Source organism: Python bivittatus, unplaced genomic scaffold (assembly GCF_059951505.1).
Source record: "Python bivittatus isolate LINGU-HERP-01145 unplaced genomic scaffold, Pbiv_v1 ctg000480_np1212, whole genome shotgun sequence".
NCBI lineage: Eukaryota > Metazoa > Chordata > Lepidosauria > Squamata > Pythonidae > Python > Python bivittatus.
The window spans coordinates 53,745,257-53,764,747 of NW_028277075.1; the positions used below are offsets into that span (position 1 = coordinate 53,745,257).

General features: G+C 39.1%; 1 protein-coding gene across 7 annotated transcripts in view; it reads left to right on the forward strand.

Annotated features, from left to right (window-relative positions):
• GALNT18 (polypeptide N-acetylgalactosaminyltransferase 18) overlaps window positions 1-19,491 on the forward strand; it is a 327,346-nt gene that overhangs the window by 112,666 nt on the left and 195,189 nt on the right. Inside the window, exon 1 of one of the 7 annotated variants that reach the window (XM_088145933.1) lies at window positions 8,517-8,550. The exons of the other annotated variants lie outside the window; for them this stretch is intronic. Within the exon in view, the coding sequence (XP_088002059.1) occupies window positions 8,520-8,550 (31 nt within the window). The 5' untranslated portion in view covers window positions 8,517-8,519. Of the gene's footprint in view, window positions 1-8,516; window positions 8,551-19,491 lie in introns of those variants that run through there. 7 annotated transcript variants of the gene reach the window in all.

Consider the following 19,491-nt stretch of genomic DNA (forward strand, 5'->3'; position numbering starts at 1 on the left):
ACTCATAATAGGGTTTGGTTGGTTTGAGTTTAATGTGTGAGGCCAGCCCAACCACTGTGATTTTAAACAATAGCTTATGGCCTTGTGTGTTGGTGCAAATTCAGCCAATTGTGGCTTATTCAACCATAGGTAACCCCTTTGTGAATGTATAGCTCTTAAGGTCTGTTTCATCTTCCCTAGGCAGCCTGGCTTCGTGTGTTACACTATATGATTAAACTTCAGAGACAGTTCAACATGCTTGAAGAGCACTGGGGTAGCAGTCTGAGTCACCTAAAGAGAGAGAATGTGGTAAAGCAAAAACACTTAGAAATTTATGATTAACCATTGTTAGTACACAAAGGTTCATTCAGCACCGTGGGTAAATGGGTTCCCAGTAGAATTTTGGAAATCATATGTTAAAGCAGTGTTGTCCAAACTTGGCCACTTTAAGATGAGTGGACTTCAACTTCCAGAATTCTGGGAGTTGAAGTCCACTCATCTTAAAGTGGCCAAGTTTGGACAACACTGTGTTAAAGGAAATATTTCTTGCAGCCTCCTGTGACTCATGAGAATCTTGATCAGCGTTCAGTCAGAATAAAGCAAACATACCCCGCATGGAAAGACAGAACAGTTTGGAAAAACTCAGGGAATTCTCAGCTTCGATTGGGAAAGCTGTACAGAATCACAGAGTGATAACTTAGACACCCATTTTTCATAATACCATGGGTATATTATGATTTGGTAAATCTGTACTTCACATTGTCAGAAGACCAGAAAGCCTATTAGAGAATACAGAAGGGCTGTAGCCTGGTAGTAGAGCACATCATATGCATTCCACAGTCTCCTGGCTGGATTCTTGCTACCCTGGCAAGCAGAGTCACTAAATGATCCTTAGACCAATGACCGGACTCAGTATACGGCAGCTTCTTATGTTCCAACTTAGGGGAGGAGGGCTCTCACCCCTCCTTACACGTTCAGCGCTACATGGGGATTGCCTGAACATGCGTAGTTTTAATGTAGAATTAAGTACATTAAGGGATTTAGGAACCATACCAATAAACCAGAAATCAGATCATCATCTTTTGTAATTCCTCATTTTCTTCCTACTCTTGTTCTGCACATTGAATCATGATACCATTTGGGGCACTTCAGGAGGCTGTACAGGTAGAAAAGTTGCACTAGATATTCTAGCATTACTTTACATAAGTACTTTACATTACATAAGTCAGGACTGAGTAACCCATGTGCCTTTTCTTAATTTCCTGGGGCTCTCGGCCTAATTTCCAAAGCCCTCTTCAAGCAGTCACTTTAGGTTCCTGGCAAGAACCATATGCCCTCATTTGGCATGGAGGGAGAAAGAAAAAAGGCCGGCAGAAAGACAGGCCCCAACAATTGACACTCTTCCCGGAGCCTATGTTCCTCGGCAGAGAAAAGGTTCCTTGCTCCTGTTCTAAGTGGTTTGAACTGAGACATAATAGATCGAAGCTCTTTTGTAATTTCCAGGAAAACTTTCCTGTTCAAATCCCCATTTCATAACAGCTAATTTTTTAATCTGAGAAAGAGTCTCTCTTTTGGATTGTTATTGCCCATGTCAGCTGTACATTAGAGAGAAGTAGCAAAAACATATGAATTTTTCCTCGGAACTAGTTGAGGTTCATCAAGGCTCTGTTGAAATAAGAGACAAGCACGAGGCAATTGGAAAAGAACTGAAATGGTTCAGCGCCCTTTTAAGACCATTCAGTGCTGTCCTCAGAGCAATGAAAGGTGATATTTCAGGGCTGTGTGGTTCTGTAAGGCTTTGCAGATCCTCAATGGAAGTGCTTCTTAGAGCAAATGATTGCAGTATTTCACCTTGTAATGCTTCATTCCCCTTTGCAGCCTCGTCTCACATTTGAAATAGCCAGAAGAGGCTTCCAAACAGTTGTGTGTCTGTGTAGAAACCTCTTTTGACGTTACCAATCAGTGAGGCAAAACCTGTTTTATACCTCTTAAAATTAATACCTCCACCACTGCTAGTGCTGCTGCTTCTCAGTCTAATCTTAAAACTGCTCAAGAACTGAACCGTTGTGGATCTTTTATTAATTAGGCTTTGACAGAGTGGTGCTGCTGTTCCTTAGATTTTTTCCCCCTGTTTACCATTGTGCTCTTTTTGAATTATGTTTTTTCATATTGTATGTTCTGTGCTTTGGGCAATGTACTGAATTATAGTTAAAAATATAAAATAAAGCATACATTTATGGCTATCTTTCCTGGCAGGCCTTGGTATAATCTGAAATCTGTTCACATCAAATGAAAAATTGTTCTAATCAAGGCAGTAGTTTTATACACTCTTACCTTGTGGTGCTTTATTTTCAACGCTCCATCTTAAGACTTATTTTTTCCTATATACAGTACTGTGCAAAAGTTTTAGGCAGGTGTGAAAAAATGCTGTAAAGTAAGAATGCTTTCAAAAAGATATATTGTAATTGTTTATGTTCATCAATTTACAAAATGCAAAGTGAGCAAACAGAAGAAAAATCCAAATCAAATCAATATTTGGTGTGACCACCCTTTGCCTTCAAAACAGCATCAATTCTTCTAGGTACACTTGCACACAGTTTTTGAAGGAACTCAGCAGGTAGGTTGTTCCAAACATCTTGGAGAACTAACCACAGATCTCCTGTGGATGTCGGCTGCCTCAAAGCCTTCTGTCTCTTCATGTAATCCCAGACAGACTCAATGACGTTGAGATCAGAGCTCTGTGGGGGCCAAACCATCACTTCCAGGACTCCTTGTTCTTCTTGATGCTGAAGATAGTTCTTCATGACATTGGCTGTATGTTTGGGGTCGTTGTCCTGCTGCAGAATAAATTTGGGGCCAATCACACGCCTCCCTGATGGTATGGCATGATGGATAAGTATCTGCCTGTATTTTCCAGCATTGAGGACTCCATTGATCCTGACCAACTCCATTTGCAGAAATGCAGCCCCAAACCTGCAAGGAACCTCCACCATACTTCACTGTTGGCTGCAGACACTCATTATTGTACCACTCTCCAGCCCTTTGGCGAACAAACTGCCTCCTGCTGCAGCCAAATATTTCAAATTTGGACTCAACAGTCCAGAGCACCTGCTGCCATTTTTCTTCACCCCAGTTCCTATGTTTTCATGCATAGTTGAGTCGCTTAGCCTTGTTTCCAGGTCAGAGGTATGGCTTTTTGGCTGCAATTCTTCCATGAAGACCGCTTCTGGCCAAACATCTCTGGACTGTAGATGGGTGTACCTGGGTCCCGCTGGTTTCTGCCAGTTCTGTGCTGATGGCACTGCTGGACAACTTCCAAGGGAAGTAAGCATGATGTGTCTTCCATCTGCTGCATTAAGTTTCCTTGGCCGACCACTGCGTCTACAGTCCTCAACGTTGCCCATTTCTTTGTGCTTCTTCAAAAGAGCTTGAACAGCACATCTTGAAACCCCCTGTCTGCTTTGAAATTTTTGCCTGGGAGAGACCTTGCTGATGCAGTCTAACTACCTTGTGTCTTGTTGCTGTGCTCAGTCTTGCCATGGTGTATGACCTGTGACAAGAAACTGTCTTCCACAGCCTCACCTTAGTAGCAGTTTGGCTGTTCCTCACCCAGTTTTAAGCCTTTTATACAGCTGTTTCTGTTTCAGTTAATGACTGTGTTTCAACCTTCATATGAAATCGATTATCATTAGCACCTGCTTGGTATAATTGGTTAATCATACACCCGACTCTAATCCTACAAGATCCCTGACTTTGTGCAAGTGTACAAAGTGTGCAAATGTAAGAATTGATGATGTTTTGAAGGCAAAGGGTGGTCACACCAAATATTGATTTGATTTGGATGTCTCTTCTGTTCGCTCACTTTGCATTTTGTAAATTGATAAACATAAACAATTACAATATATATTTTTGAAAGCATTCTTACTTTACAGCATTTTTTTTCACACCTGCCTAAAACTTTTGCACAGCACTGTATGTTTTCGTTTTTTTCTCTCTTTTTTCTATTCCTATGTCTCGATAAAACTTGATTTGTGATGAGAATGCTCTTATGTAAGCTTCAGACTTGGTAAGTGTGACTGTGGTAAGAAAATGGGAAGCTTTTTTTTGCAGTTTACATTGATCACTGTTTCATGTTACAGAAGTATCTCAGAAGTCATTAATTTTAATAATAGCTGAAAAAAGTTAGTTTCATAAGTCAGAATTAACATAAGCTATACATAGTGAGCATATTACATATGTGTAGCTCCAATCCTTTAACTGCATATAATGAATACCATTTTATTTATAATACTTGGTTTATAATATTAAATATTTGTAAGAATGCTAAAATAATAGCATAATTGCATTGTACTGAAATAATACTAATACCATTATTCTATCAAATTAAATCATACCTATAAAAGGAGGCATGGGAGATTTCATTCATCCATTCATTCAATTTCAAGGCCACCCAACCCTACAATGATTCAGGGCACCTTACAGTTAAAAAATTAAAAAGAAAACAACATGTATCAAAGAAAAATATACAGCTGACTAGAAAACAAAACCAAAAATCCAAGGGGCTCAACCACCATCCTAACCCAAAGCCTGGGAGAACAACCAGGTCTTTAACAATTTGAAGAAAATCAAAAGGGTGGGAGCAGTATGGATCTCTGGGGAGATATCATTCCAGAGGACAGGAGCCATTACCAAGAAGAGAAGTGCCTCCATCCATGGGACCTGGAACATGCCCACTCTAATGATCTCACCACACAGGCAGAAACATATGAAGCCAGGCTCTATGCCATGAAGGACTTTAAAGGTGATAACCAGCACTTTGAATTGCACCCAGAAGCCAAGTAATAGTATAGCTCTTGAAGCAGTGGGGACATCTGCACATACAGCAACATAGTCATCACTGACCTGCGCTGCTACATTCTGGGCCAGCTGTAGCTTCCAAGTGGTCTTCAAGAACACCCTAATGTAGAGCACGTATAAAGTAGTCCAACTGAGAGGTGACTAAGGCATGAGTGACAGTCTGAAAGACCTCCCAGTCCAGGAATGAGTGGAACTAGTGCACCAGATGAAGCTATGCAAAGGTCCTCTTAAGCACAGCTGTCACTTGCCCTTCGAGCAGCAGCTGTGTACCCAAGAGGACACTTAGATGGCACACTAGTCTCACACAGGGATGTGCCACCCCATTAAAGAATAAAAATGGAATATCCCCAGAACTGGGCGGATGGGGGGCGGGGGGACAAACAAAGCCACTTGGTTTTATCAGAATTGAGCCTGAGTCTGTTCTTCCCCATCCTGGCCAGCACTGGGTCAGAACCATGATAGGGCATTCATGCATAGTAGCATTTGATTAGGTGATCACTTTGTGAGGCAGGAGGATTGAGTCTTTGAAAACTTTACCTGTGAAAGGTACTTACTGTTTATTCAGGGATGGTGAACAAGCAGTGAAACAAAATTTCTTCTACAAGTCTTGTCTTCAGAAAATGAGCAAAAGTTCTTCAATGTTACTGGAGATTTTTTGTGTCTTTTAAAAAATGGTGACTGACAGCAACTTTTAGGGAAGTACTAGACACAGGAAGACACAACGTTCGAACATTCACCCTTGCCTTTTATTTGTATATGACCACAGTCAGGCATATAACATGTGGAGTGTATTGTGCCTTGAAATTCATATTAGTTATAATGCCAGCTTCATGTCTCTTGCAGTGATCACTCGTGCTGAGTGGTGATTTTACCTTTCTTGCATTTGGGCTTCTGACCACCAGCAGCTGCTACTTTCTGCATCACATGAAAGTTTTACCCAGGTTATAGAACGTTTCCCCCTCATTCAAAGCATATCAATAATAATAATAATAATAAAAAAAAGAATAATATTATCCAACTAAAGAAGTTGATATTCTTTGCCATCAGCTTTCAAAAAATAGATTAAAATATACAAAGCCACATTAATCTAGATCATTGGTCCATTTGGTGTATTAGGGTTTACATAGGAACACTGTGAATTCCAGTGTGCTCTGCAACACCATCTTTGTTACTCACCAAGTCCCTGACCCACAACTTTATAAATTACTCTTTTAATTAAAATGTTTAAGAAACTTGCATGCTACAAAGCAAAGGAACAGAACAGCCTTCAGCACCATCTTTATTTCCAAAAATGTCTCACGGATTTATTTCAAAATGTGCCCATTTACCCAAAAGAAAATGAAAGATAGGAGGATAGTATGGAGGCTCCTGAGGAGTTAGAATGTGTAATAAGATGCAACCTTACCCTTCTAGTAAATGAGTGTTTTTTGACTGTCCAGATCCACAGTGGCAGTCATCATGCTTTGCTGTCACAATTGCCAAAAATCTCCATGGACCCAAAAAGATTGTTTATCCCTGATCTATTCTGTCTTCCAATAGTAGAAAATATATGTTCCTTAAGGTTGAACTGTTGGGTTTTTGGTGTTCTCTGAGCTTGGTTGTTTTCCCGCAAACATTTCATTACCAGGCTAAGTAATTTCATTCCACTCTCCCATGCAGTGATGATGTTACCAAGAATCCAACTATTTTGCCTTACATCTTTTTTTAGGATTTCAGACTCATGTATTACATAGCCCTATCTGGAAATGCAGAAAGACTGAATTTGTGATTTACAGCATTCTCTATTCTATTTGGGCCTTTCACTAGTGTAGCTTATAGTGTACAGGTAGTCCTTGTTTACAACTGACTCATTTAGCAACCGTTCGCAGGTACGACAGTGATGAAAAAGTAACTTTGCAACCAGTCCTCATATTTATGACCTTCACAGGTCTGTAAAACAAAGGAAAGCTGAGGTAAAAATCATAAAATCGTGATATTTCACTTAGCGACTGTGTTGCTTAACGACCAAGTTGCTGGTCCCAATTGTGGCCGTTAAATGAGGACTACCTGTACTGCAATGGCTTTGCCTTATACTGAAGGCTTTTTAATGAAATTGTTACTAAAAATGGTGATGGTCCAAGGAAAATCTTGGGGCTTTATATGATCAGAAAGTTACTAAGTAATTCTTGGTACATGCACAGATCTAACTTCGTAAGAAAAGGACACCCAGAGCAAAACTGCTTTAGATTATTATGATCAGAGAGGTACATAGGGAAACTACCTTTTAAAATGCAATGAAACCAATTCATTTAGAAGATACAAACTTTTTTTGCAAGAATGGCTAAAAGAAAATTCTGTTTATATTTAATCACACTAACTTCTCTTTCTGAAAGTGAAATTTTGAACTGACATCATTGCAAACTGGCATCTCTGTGCACAGCTGTTTTCAATTCTAGACTGGCTAGATACTTTCTCCCATGGACAGACATTACCAAAAGAGGACCACCATTTTCGTAAATGACCAGAAATTTTATATATGTTGCTGCAAAATACATATGTAGAACATCCATTCATGCAAATTTTGCAATAATATAATTTAAATAGACATACAGTCAGTTTCACCCTAATGTAAATTGACATTAAACATTATCAAAAGCACTGTCCCTGGGAACTGCAAAATAAAATAATCATTCACAAGCGTGGGACAGCTGGATTCCAAACTGTTGGAAATTAAATAATGACAAATCAATATCTTCAGTTCCTTGCAAGCTGAAAGGAGCAATTTATAAATAAACACAATTAAAAATAGAACTACTGGAAGTCTAAAAAACAAAATACTCTGAGAAGTTACTCCTAATAACAGACAGTACCGCTTTAAAAAAAAAAAAACCCAAAGGAACCATATTACATTTAAACTGTCTATACCCTAGCCTGAATTAGTAGCCTAATTAAATAGAACAAGCAGTACAATTAAGCATGCAAACAGATATCATGGAAGGAAAATCTTTAGATCCCTGCTTTAAGATTCTAGTGATAAAAATTTTCATGTAAATTATTTCCCTTCTGGCCTCTGGAAGCTGGCTAAGCTAAAAGTAAATAAGAAATCTATTTTTCTTTAGCATGTAAATGTTCTGCGCTCTTAGTATCTCCCTTATTCTCTGGCTGCCTCACCCATAGGGCTTCCTCTGTAATGATAACCAAATATTGTTATTGCTAGAAGATAGCGCCCTCCCCAGTAGAAATATGGATGGAAAGAAGGGTGAAACTAGAAGTCAATCCCATCTCCCAGAATGCAGTTCAATCTCCATCTGTACCTCATAAATATAGCCTAGGTATACTTTATACCACGTCAGCATCCCAATAAGGAATTTCAGAGTTTTGGAGAACAAGTAAGGAATTGTATATAAAAGCAGACGGGACTATAAATAGAGGGCAGTTCTGGAGTATGTCAAGCCAGCTTGTTCAGTTTCTGCCTTGCAGGACTGAGTTATGTTTGTTTTCTTGGTAGCTGAGAGTTCAAGCTGATGAAAGGAAATATATGGTTTGATTTAACTCAGTTTGGATGTCCTTCAATAGATCCCACTTTCCTAACATTCTTCACCTTGGGAGTGTATCGGGCATATATCTCTGAGTAAAAGTTGATCGCAGGAAAGAATTATATCTATTTCTGGCACCTTCCCCTGCAGACAACTTGTTCTCATCTGATGAAGACTGAGATGCTTGGCTGCCAGAAAGGTAAATGATTACTTATCAAGCTGAGTTACAATAATTAGTGAAATTATTTTGTGTGTTTCATTTCTCAGATCAAATATTTGAGATTATTTGTTTAGAATAATTCTACCCTCATCTTAAAGATTGGACCTGCCCAAGCCACCTTCCAATGAATTACTGTCATTTCCGATAAAAACATACAATAGAACAAAAAGCAAACATTGATGAAACTCACAAACTCAAACAGTTTAAATAGCCTGCCATAGCATTAAACTCAAGCACACTTCAGGGAAGGCTACAGAAAACAAACTGGTACTTGGAGCTCTTTAATAATATTGCAGACATAGAGCCTGCAAGATCCCAGATGGCAACTCATTCCAAGCCACTATGGAAAATATCCTTTATCTTGTATCAGTCATCTTAATCACAAATGCTCATCTTCAGTGGCAGACATATTGATAAAAGCAAAGGCCTGTCTATCCCATTGACTAAATACATCCCGCTGACTAAAGTTAGAGGTGTTGGCCAGAAATTGTGCCATGGGGCTGAATAGGCATACTCTTTTTGTATCTATATTTGAAATATGCAGATCTTTAAAATTGAAGATTCGCACAGTCCCATAAGAAACACCTCTAAGAAACATCTCTATTGGCTTTCTGACAGCACTAGTTGGAGAGCCACTGAATACGTACGTCTGCTTCCATTTTATAGCTGAAGGTGATTCACATTTTCTTGGTAAAATGCAAAAACAAAAAACAGAAAGCCGATTACCTAGCCCACCAGGTTTCATTTGTACTTTGGTTTTTAGCATTTAGTTACTATGGTGAAAGACCTATTTGGCTAATTAATATGAAAGATGCCCTTGTCTAATGAAAAATTCTTTGGAAAACGTATACAATAAGCAATCTGGGATGGTAGACAGGTGCACAGCGCAGATATTGCTGTAAGGCAGTTGGAAGAAACCTTCTCTTACCTACCTGTTTAGCTGCAGCATCTAAAAGTTCTGTGCAACACATTAAAGTGCTCGATAATTGCAAGTTTAATTTGGAAGGCTTTGTCATCAGAACAAATCTGTGTGCTCTAGATTTGAATATACATTTGTAAGAGAAATGCAAAAATCAGTCCTATCGTTTTATGGAATGGGCTGGCCATTATCATTTTCTCTCTTAACTAACTTAGAGATCAGCAATACGTTCTCTTACCATCCATTAACAGACAGCTTCTGTATATTGATTTTTACACCTTATTCACAAAAAGGCTTCACTGCAGAGTTAAATGAATCTTTATATGATATTTGTTATATGTTAGTGGAATTAATTAGGACTGGAAAGTTTTTAAATTATCAAACCTCTCATCATGGAATTTCTAGGGGACCCTTGTACTGTACTGTTAAATGCAACAAGAAAGCCATTATGGCAGGGTTCCTCAACCTTGGCGACTTGAAGATGGGTGGACTTCAACTCCCAGAATTCCTCAGCCAGCCATGCTGGCTGGGGAATTCTGGGAGTTGAAGTCCACCCATCTTCAAGTTGCCAAGGTTGAGAAACCCTGCATTATGGTACACATTAGGACAGAGTTATCGTAGCAATACAGACTCACCTAGCGATAGGATATACCCATATTGACCCAATAGCCATTTTTAAGCTTGTACTTCATGAATTTGTCTACCCCCATTTTTAAAGTCATCTTGTGGCAGCAATTTCCATCATACAATACACATGGTATGAAATAATTCTAGGATGCCATGCATAATTTTGTAAATCTCTCTAATGTCTATCACCCGCTTGTTTAAAAAAATTAAAACTGCAGATGTCATGACCTCTCCTCCTATGGTTGTGCTCCAGGTCACTTGACTCTTTCGTTTGCCCTTTTCTGCATCTTTTCTGTATCTGGGTGTGGGTGGTTGTGTGTGTGTGTGTGTGAGGAGGGGGGTTTAGTGACCAAAACTAGATGTGGTATTACTAATGAGGGCACACTTAGATTTGTATAAAGGCATTATGACATTGACAGTTTGGTTTGCTGTCTGTTTTGCTATAATCCATCAAGCAGGTATCAGTATCCAGAAGCTTCAGCTGGCACAGAATGTGGCTGCACAGGCAATTGTATGCGCTCCTAGAAGAGCACATATTCCACCTCTGCTTCAAAAACAGAATATTCCGGTGTTTCCCAGAGCATTCTCTTCCTGGACATATTTACATCTTTTTTGCACATACTTATATCTGATAAAATGACCTATGACCCATAAAAGCTTCCATGATGACAAAGAAAATTATTTGTTAAATAGAGGAACTTTACTTTTACTGCATGGTTGCTAAGTTTTCTCAGGAACTTGAAAGAATTTGTCCAGAGTTCCTGAAGGGAAAATTCTACATGAAACATAATGAATTAATATATGATTAGAAGCATAATAAAAATATACAGAATTGTCTTCAGAGTTTAGATGCTTGAGTGAAATATACTGGAATATCATGGTAAGACCTAATGAAGGAGTATGTTTGTAGAGTTTATTTACTTTCTTATGAACAAGTGAAAAAATTCTGAAAAGCCAAAAACACATGAAATTGAATTTTTGTGATTCTGCCGGTCCAGTTAAACAGTACAGTTATTTGAATCTGAAACATGCTTTGAAATAGGTCTGTACTAAAATTCCCTGAGCCTGGAAATTAAATCCCTCTTGCAGGTTAATACTGGTGCTGTTTTGAAGCTACTAAAGCTCATGCCGAATGAACTCTTTCAAATCTTCTGAAGTAAAAATAATATATTTGTTCAGGTTTATGTAGTTACAGATTCATAAGCCCTCTTCAAGCAATGGGATATCTATAGTGCTGGGATCCATCTCACAATGCTAAATATTACATTTTCATTGCAGGCTTGTTCTGTCGCCTCATGCCTTAATTTTCTTTCAATGTTTTGGATATCTAAATGCTTTAATAAGGGTATCATAGTTCAAAGGAACCACAAGGCTTTCACTGTTCTTTTCTAGCCATTAAGAGTATATGAATCCACTTAGTTTGCCAGGCAACTCTAGTCTGTCAAGAGAGGAAGAAGACGTCAAAAGATACCTTTGATTATCATCTCCAGTTGAAAACAGCCTGAATACGTTGCTCTGAATAGTGAGGGCATGGCAGTAGAAAAGAACAAGTTCTTTATTTTTACTATTTAAATTAAATTATCTTTGACACAATTTGACTATTCCTAAATGTTCATGCTGTACCTCCTTCTTCAGTGTAGTATCTGTGATCCCCTAACTTACTGCATAGCTAAACCTACTTATTCATTCTGTTACATGGCCTTACTGACCATTAAAAGTAACGTTTTGCATATTGAATTTGATGATTAGCCTGTAGAACAACTTTGATCTAGGCAACAAATCTTAAATGTGGAATTAGGCAAAACTGTCTTGCCTATGAAATTCATCATCTTACTCAAATGTATCCAAGTGCCCAATTGTTGCCTGGGCTGCTTCTATTTTATCGTACAATTAATGGAATTTTATAGGATGGGGACAGTCCTAACATTGTCTTTCCTCTGTAGCCATCTTGTGTTTTACTACTGCTTCATTTATCTGATGTGAGTGCTAGTGAAAATCCACTAAGGAGAAAAATATAGAACAGCTATGCAGTACCTTTTGAACGAAAGTCTCAGGAGCTTTTTAGGTTCTCTTCCATCTGTATATCACAATCCCCATATTAAAGCATAATCTTATGAATCATGAAAACTTTCTGTTTGCTGAAATATTTACTGGATGTTTTGCTAAATTTAAAATTAGGACACCCCACTATGAACATTTTTCCTTCCCTCCCATTTTTGGCTATTTTATTAAACATCTTATTCAGCCTGAACATTTTTCTATTATACTGTAGTTTTTGTTTCAGTCTGCCTTGGAGTATAGAGCTTGAGTTTAGGTTAAACAGGTTAAGATAGTAGATGAAAATGTCTAAGAAAAGCTGTGCTGTTATTCGAGTCCAGGTTCAAATGAAACAGGTTGAAAGATAAAGCAGGTAAAATCATCAAGTCCAGGCAAGGATCAAGATTTCTGTGGGCCTGAAATTGCTTGGAAACACAGCATGGGATACTCGAGATGCACTATAATGGGAAGTTGCTTTAGTGCTATATAATGTCTGATATATAAAATACCATACTTTAAGGCATTCTTCCCCCTCTCTCCTTTTCATTGAAAAATAATGAATTACTCTTAAAACTGGATTTTGCTAGCAAGTTTACATGCAATAGACAAAAATGCTAAATGGCTCAGTCATTTTTGTCATACAATAGTTACTAAAGATGTAAGTTCCTGGTTTCATCCTGGTTTTGTTTATTCACTTCTCTAGATAGTTACTGTATAGCCAGACAAATTGCCCTTTATTCCAAAATACTGTATATGGAGTAAGAGTAGCTTCAAAACAATCTAATTCAGAATGTATAATTCATTTCCATTTTTATATAGTTTTGAACAAGCCCCTTCTTTTATCTTTTCCATCAAGTCTTTATGAAAGAAATTCTGTTTTCTCCATGAGTTCATTTTGCCAATGGGAAGATGTGCACAGAAGTGACTTATATGATAATGAAGCCCCAGAAATGGAATTATATTCCTGTTCCTCAAAAAAACTTGACAAGTATTAAAAGGAATAGAAAGGGCTCAGTTTAACTGTCACACATAGCACCATTTAGGGACTGCAGTTTTATTGAGTGTTAAATGTCAGTATCGATATAATAAAGATGGTACACAGTAAGTGTAAGGTGGTTTTCAGATGAAGAATTGCTTTCCATAATTTGGCATCCTGTTGAGTGCTGTGAATTATTAAAAGAAGAAAGAAAAAATGAAGGAAGGAAAAAAAAAAAGACATGGGAGTAGGGAGGGGATGGGACCAGTTCCTAGGTACTTAACATTAAAAAGGGAATGCAGATTTTTTTCTTCCATGCCTGTTTACTATTGTCTTGGAAACTTGTAATATTTTATGGTTTAATACTTGAACAGGCAATCACAGGGGTATCATTCAGACTGAGAAGCTGAAAGAAACATTCTGGAAGAAGACAGTGGTAAATTCACTTTCATATGATTACTAAAAACTCCTCCATGGATGTGTCTGTTTGAGCTCATCTCATCTCATCTCATCTCATCTCAACTCTTACTTTTTACTTTTTTCCAATTTTTTTCTCTGCTGTTGTCCTGGCAAGCTCTAATGTTTTTAGTGAGTTCTCTGATTATTGGAAGATCTAACATTGAAGCCCCATTTCCATCAACAAAGGTTCCACTAAAGTATGTTCAAGTTCTAACTTTATGAGCAGATCACTTTATACATCATTCTGGCACTGTATATTGTATAAGTTGCTATAAATGTAAGCTATTTTAAGCTGAGAGGACCTTAAAATAAAATCTGTGAATAAACATACTGGCAATTTAGCAGATTGCTATGTCAAGCATTTTAATTATTCTCAAAGAATCATTCTCGAAATCCTTTGCAATAGTGGCCTATTAATATTTTTTCAGTTCATGTATTACAAATCCTTTTATACAAGGAACCAATAATTTAAAACAGTGAAAAATCTATGCTCTTCCAGATGTTTTCTGAACCGGTTCTATCAGCTGCAGCCAGGATTGCCAACTTATCATGAATTATGGGAGTTATTCCTAAATATGCATTGTCCACATGTTTTAGTCACAAGTGTCTATCATAGTTTATTCTGTATTCTTTCTTGTGTACAGTGTTACAGGCTTCACTTAGCAGATGGTATCAGCTTGGCTTTGGACCTTGAACTGTTGGAGATGCTGGAGAATCATGATATAAGACTTTCTTTTTTATGGTCTTGCCAGACTGTAGTGGCCATGGAACAACAGTCTGCTTGTTCCAGAAATGTGTAATCAAGTCCCTTTCTGTTTTTATTTTGCAGAAATCCTCCATATAGACCATTCAGCAAACACAGACTTCTTTCAAACTCAGCTTTGAAACATTATAAGCTTTGGTCAAAGTAAAGTGGCAGATGATAAGAAAGATTAGGCAAGTGTTCATGAATCTGTTTGTGATTTCTTGTTTCAAGCATACTGCAAGTACGATGTTGTGTAGATCAGATTAGAATAGCATTTATTTTGTGGCTCTCAGAATTCACCCCCAATAGGTGAGGTTAACAAATTAAGGGGAGGGGGGTTGAGGTCCAGGTGGGTGCCAGACCACTCCTTAAAATCTCTAAACCCCTAGTCAAGGTGGGCCCTGGCCTACCCAGTTTTGGAGTGTGACCCTTGACACGCCATACAAAGCCTAGTGATCAGTTAGTGGAAATTGTGTGCCTCTGGTGTAGATGTTAAGCAAAGTGTTTCCTGACTTATGAAGCTTTTCATATCTTGAAATTATGAACCTGTAAAAGGAAAATGTTTTCTACCATGTTCTGAGCAAGCATCATTTGTGGTTATCATTCATTCATATGGTCTCTATACATTCAGATACACGTTTCATATTTATTAAAGGTGACATTGCATGCATAATGGTACTTTTTCTTCCATTGCTTGATATAATATGCAGGTTTGTATATAATTAGAACTTTATACCAGATATGGCCATTCCATTGATTTTTATGCACTCCCTCTATTTTTTTATTTTTTTAATTTATTATTAGATGTGGTGACCTCATGGCTCCCAGAAAACTCTGGGTGGCTTATAATACACACAAAAAGAACAAACAAAATAAATAGTCTCTTTCCTGATAATAGCTGCTGCACACCCTGGCATACATTGGGTCATTGACCACTCCTAATGGTCACTATTGAGCATAACTATTCAAAAGGCATTGTGCAACTATTCTATCCTTCTTTCCTTAACTGAATCTTATTTTTCTAGTTAAAAAAAAAAAATAGACAGATGTAGTAATGGGAAAATATGGGAAGGTCACAAGTGAAGGATTAAATCTAAATCTCTGTGAAGGAGAAGATGACTCTGTGATACAGCCTTGCCTGAAATATCTAAGTCGGGATGTACAAGAGCAAGATGTGCTAAGCCTGTGTGAAGCAACACAGATTTGCTTCAGTGAAGTGAATTGGAATGTGAAGTCAACACGATTCACTTCACTCTGGTGAAGAGGCCCCCTGATTGGTCTCAGTGAAGCAATTCAGGTGGCTTTGAATCACTTCAGGCATCAGTACTGTGGGAAGAAGCTTTTTTTAGTGTTCTACCTCTCAACTGGTGAATGGCTTCCAAGATGGGCAACTTTGGGATGGTCTGCAATATTCACCAAAGCTGTCCTTAACATAGACTGGGCACTTCAGCGTACACTGCGGAGAATCCTATAGTGTTTGCTGAACTTGTTCAAACTAGAACAGGGGCCTTAAGCTCAAATTGCTGTAAGTGCTACACGAAGATTAGTTCATTAGCCCAAAGACTACAACCCTGAAGCCTTTGCATGCATCAGTACATAAGTCCCTGGCAAGTAAAAAATCTAGAGTAATTTATGATTATTTTTTTAAAAAAACCTTTACTCTGCAGCTACTTTTTCACCATTTCACTTACTGTATCTGGAGTATTTTGTCTTAATTAGAACACCAATATTTGGTTTTGTCATTGTTGAAAAAAAATCAAACTCTCAAACTTAATCATCTGAAACTTGGCAGGGTTTGTCCGCTCAGAAGAATCAACTATGCCTGAAAATTATTTCCAGTTCTGCCAAGAAATAAAAATTATATTGGCAGTTCTTTGTGATGACAAAAGTTGATTTTCCCCCTTTAATTTGGCATGTGTTGTCCTCTCATAAGAGACTATCATTCCTGCAAATTTAGCTCAGTTGCAGATGACTTTTAATGGGAAGCAGGCTAAAATGATTAAATAAGTACAATTTGTTACGCAGAAAAATATCAGTTGCCATCTGTTGTATTCCTGTCATAATTAACAGGGAGACATGGAGATTTGGGAGCTCGAATCAAGTTTAAGAGTTGAGCCTAACCTAAAGATTTAGGCTCTGAATTGACTCAATCTTTTTTCCATCCAAATCATCCAATTAGACTCTAACCTTCTAATGTACTTTCTCAGATAACTGCATCCAGCTGGAAATTTTGATTTCTTGCCAATAAATTGTTTTGATGGCACAAATAAGCTATTGGACTTCTGTCTTGTGTACTGAACTCAGTAGGACTGATTTAGTAAAAATTTATGAAGCCCATTATATTTAATATATAAATATATGCTATGTCATCCTAGCCATATCCTATTGACTAATGTCATATTTATTTTATTAAAAAATACTATGAGTTTGAATGGAAAGTGAGGTTATTTACAGTGGCAAATGAAGAATAGTGGAACAGGAAGACCCTTGATTTTGGTTTGTCAAATGCATCATAGTGAAAATCTTTGTATATGCTTGATGGTAAAAAGCTTTTTAAAAAGCAAGAAAGTTGCATAATAGGAATTGAGAAAGGAAGAGTTGTTTTTGAATCACCATTTTGCCTTCAGCAGATCAGGGATAAACAGAAGTGCAACTAAAATTAAAATCTGTGTGACTGATGGAAACAAAGAGGGAAAAAAAGAGGGGGCTGCTGCTCTGGGGTCCCAGAAAAATAGAAAATGAGTTCCTCGCTGCACATATAGCAGGACAGCAACTGCTTGAAGTAGGGAGTCAGCTTCCAATCTCACCAAGTGCTAAAGAATATGTATGGACATGATCCATACCTACTGGCTAAAGAAACTAACGCTTCACCTGCCTACCTCAAATATGAGAGTGACACGAACTAAGAGAGTCATGCTGGCTTGGATGTTGCCCGGATTAACAAGGTCCATGTCAGATGTTGGGGAACCAGGACAATCTGATGATATGTGGGCTATTGGAACAAATCATACATGGATGAGACGAGAACTTGGAATTGACGGAATGCTACCACAACAGCAGACCTAATGAGAGGGATATATGAAACGTATGAGGGAACTATGGATAGACAGAAGACCTACATCCACACTAACTGAGAAACAACTGGTTACCCAGGGCTTCAACATAGTGAAGAGGAAGCCGCTCTCACAACTTGAGATAGACCAACTCCACATTACAACCTGGACTCAAGCAGACCTGGAAGAACAACTGGTTGTGCAGCCAACACCTGAAGCTGGAACATCACTGCCACCCCCTCCATTACAAAGCACAGCAGCTGATATGAGGCAGAAGATCATGGATAAACTAGCTACAGTCAACCCTCGAGACTGATTACCAAGGCTTAGTGGAGAAGTACCATCAGATAGTATGCTAGAAGATGCCAATAGAGCCCTCATGACAATCCCTACTACCGTCATAACTCAAACCAATGAACTGGTATATGCTATAACCGCTGTAATCCTGGAAATGCTTGGCTACATGATCAAGAAAAACAGCAATACATACCCCCCCGGAAAATGATATTGGAGGCTAAGATCAAGGTAACTCGGAGAGACGTCAGTCAGCTGGGGGAACTACAGAAGGGTGTGAAGATTAAGGATAAGACTCGGCTACTGAAAAAATATATGGGCCTGACTCCATCTGAAGCCCTAGAGACTGCTAAACAAAGGCTCACAGCACTGGCTGCCAGGCTAAGGAGATACACTAGAGAAGCAGAGGCCAAGAAGATAAAAGCCCTGTTCCCCAAAGTACCATCCAAGGTGTACTCCCTACTGCAGTGCAACTACAGAGTAACAGCAGAGCCACCAGCAGCGGAAACTAAACAGTACTGGAAGGACATATGGGAGAAAGAGAAGACACATAACACCAGTGCAAAGTGGCTGCAGGACCTGAAAGCAGACCACAGCAATCTCCCAGAAAAGGACCAGTCGTCATCACAGTAGCAGACATGACTACAGGAAAGCCTATGACTCAATGCCACACACATGGATCTGTGAATCCCTGGCACTATGCAAAGTCAACAGGACACTAAGGACCTTCCTCAAGAACTCAATCGGACTGTGGAAGACAACACTGGAAGTCAACTCAAGACAGCTCACACAAGTGGCCATCAAGTGCAGCATATACCAAGGTGATACACTGTCCCTGCTGCTGTTCTGCATAGACTTAAACCCCCTCAGCCAGATAATCACAAGGGCTGGATACGGTACAAGTTCAAGAGTGGAATCACCATCAGCCACCTCCTCTATATCAAGCTGTATGCTAAGAGTGAACGAGACATCGACTCACTGAGAGAATGCCTCAGGCAGCAGCAGACATGGGAGGAAGTTCAAGTGGAGGAAGTACCATGGCAAGACAAGCCCCTGCATGGGATGTACCATTGACAGATAGCTGAAGTGGCTGACATTGGGAAATCCTACCAGTGGCTGGAAAGGGCTGGACTAAAAGACAGCACTGAGGCACTGATCATAGCAGCACAGGAATAGGCACTAAGCACCAGATCCATAGAAGCAGGGGTCTACCACACTAGACAGGACCCAAGGTGCAGATTGTGCAAAGAGGCCTCAGAGACAGTCCAACACATAGTGGCAGGGTGTAAGATGCAGGCAGAAACAGCATATACTGAACGGCACAACCAAGTAGCTGGCATTGTGTACAGGAACATCTACACAGTGTATGGGCTAGACCCCCCCAAGTCCAGATGGGGGATTCCACAGAAGGTTGTGGAGAATAACAGGCTAAGGTCCTGTGGGACTTCCAGATCCAGACAGACAGGCAGGTACTGGCCAATCAACCAGACATCGTGGTAGTAGACAAGGACCAGAAGACGGTGGTGATAGATGTAGTGGTGCCAAGTGACAGCAACATCAGGAAGGAGTATGAGAAACTGGAAAAGTACCAGGGCCTGAAGGAGGAACTAGAGATGATATGGAAAGTAAAGGCCAAAGTGGTCCCAGTGGTGGTAGGTACGCCCGGGGCTATGACTCCTAAGCTGGGAGAGTGGCTTCAACAGATCCCAGGAACAACATTAGAGCTCTCTGTCCAGAAGAATGCTGTGCTAGGAACAGCAAAGATACTGCACAGAACCCTCAAACTCCCAGGCCTCTGGGAGAGGACCTG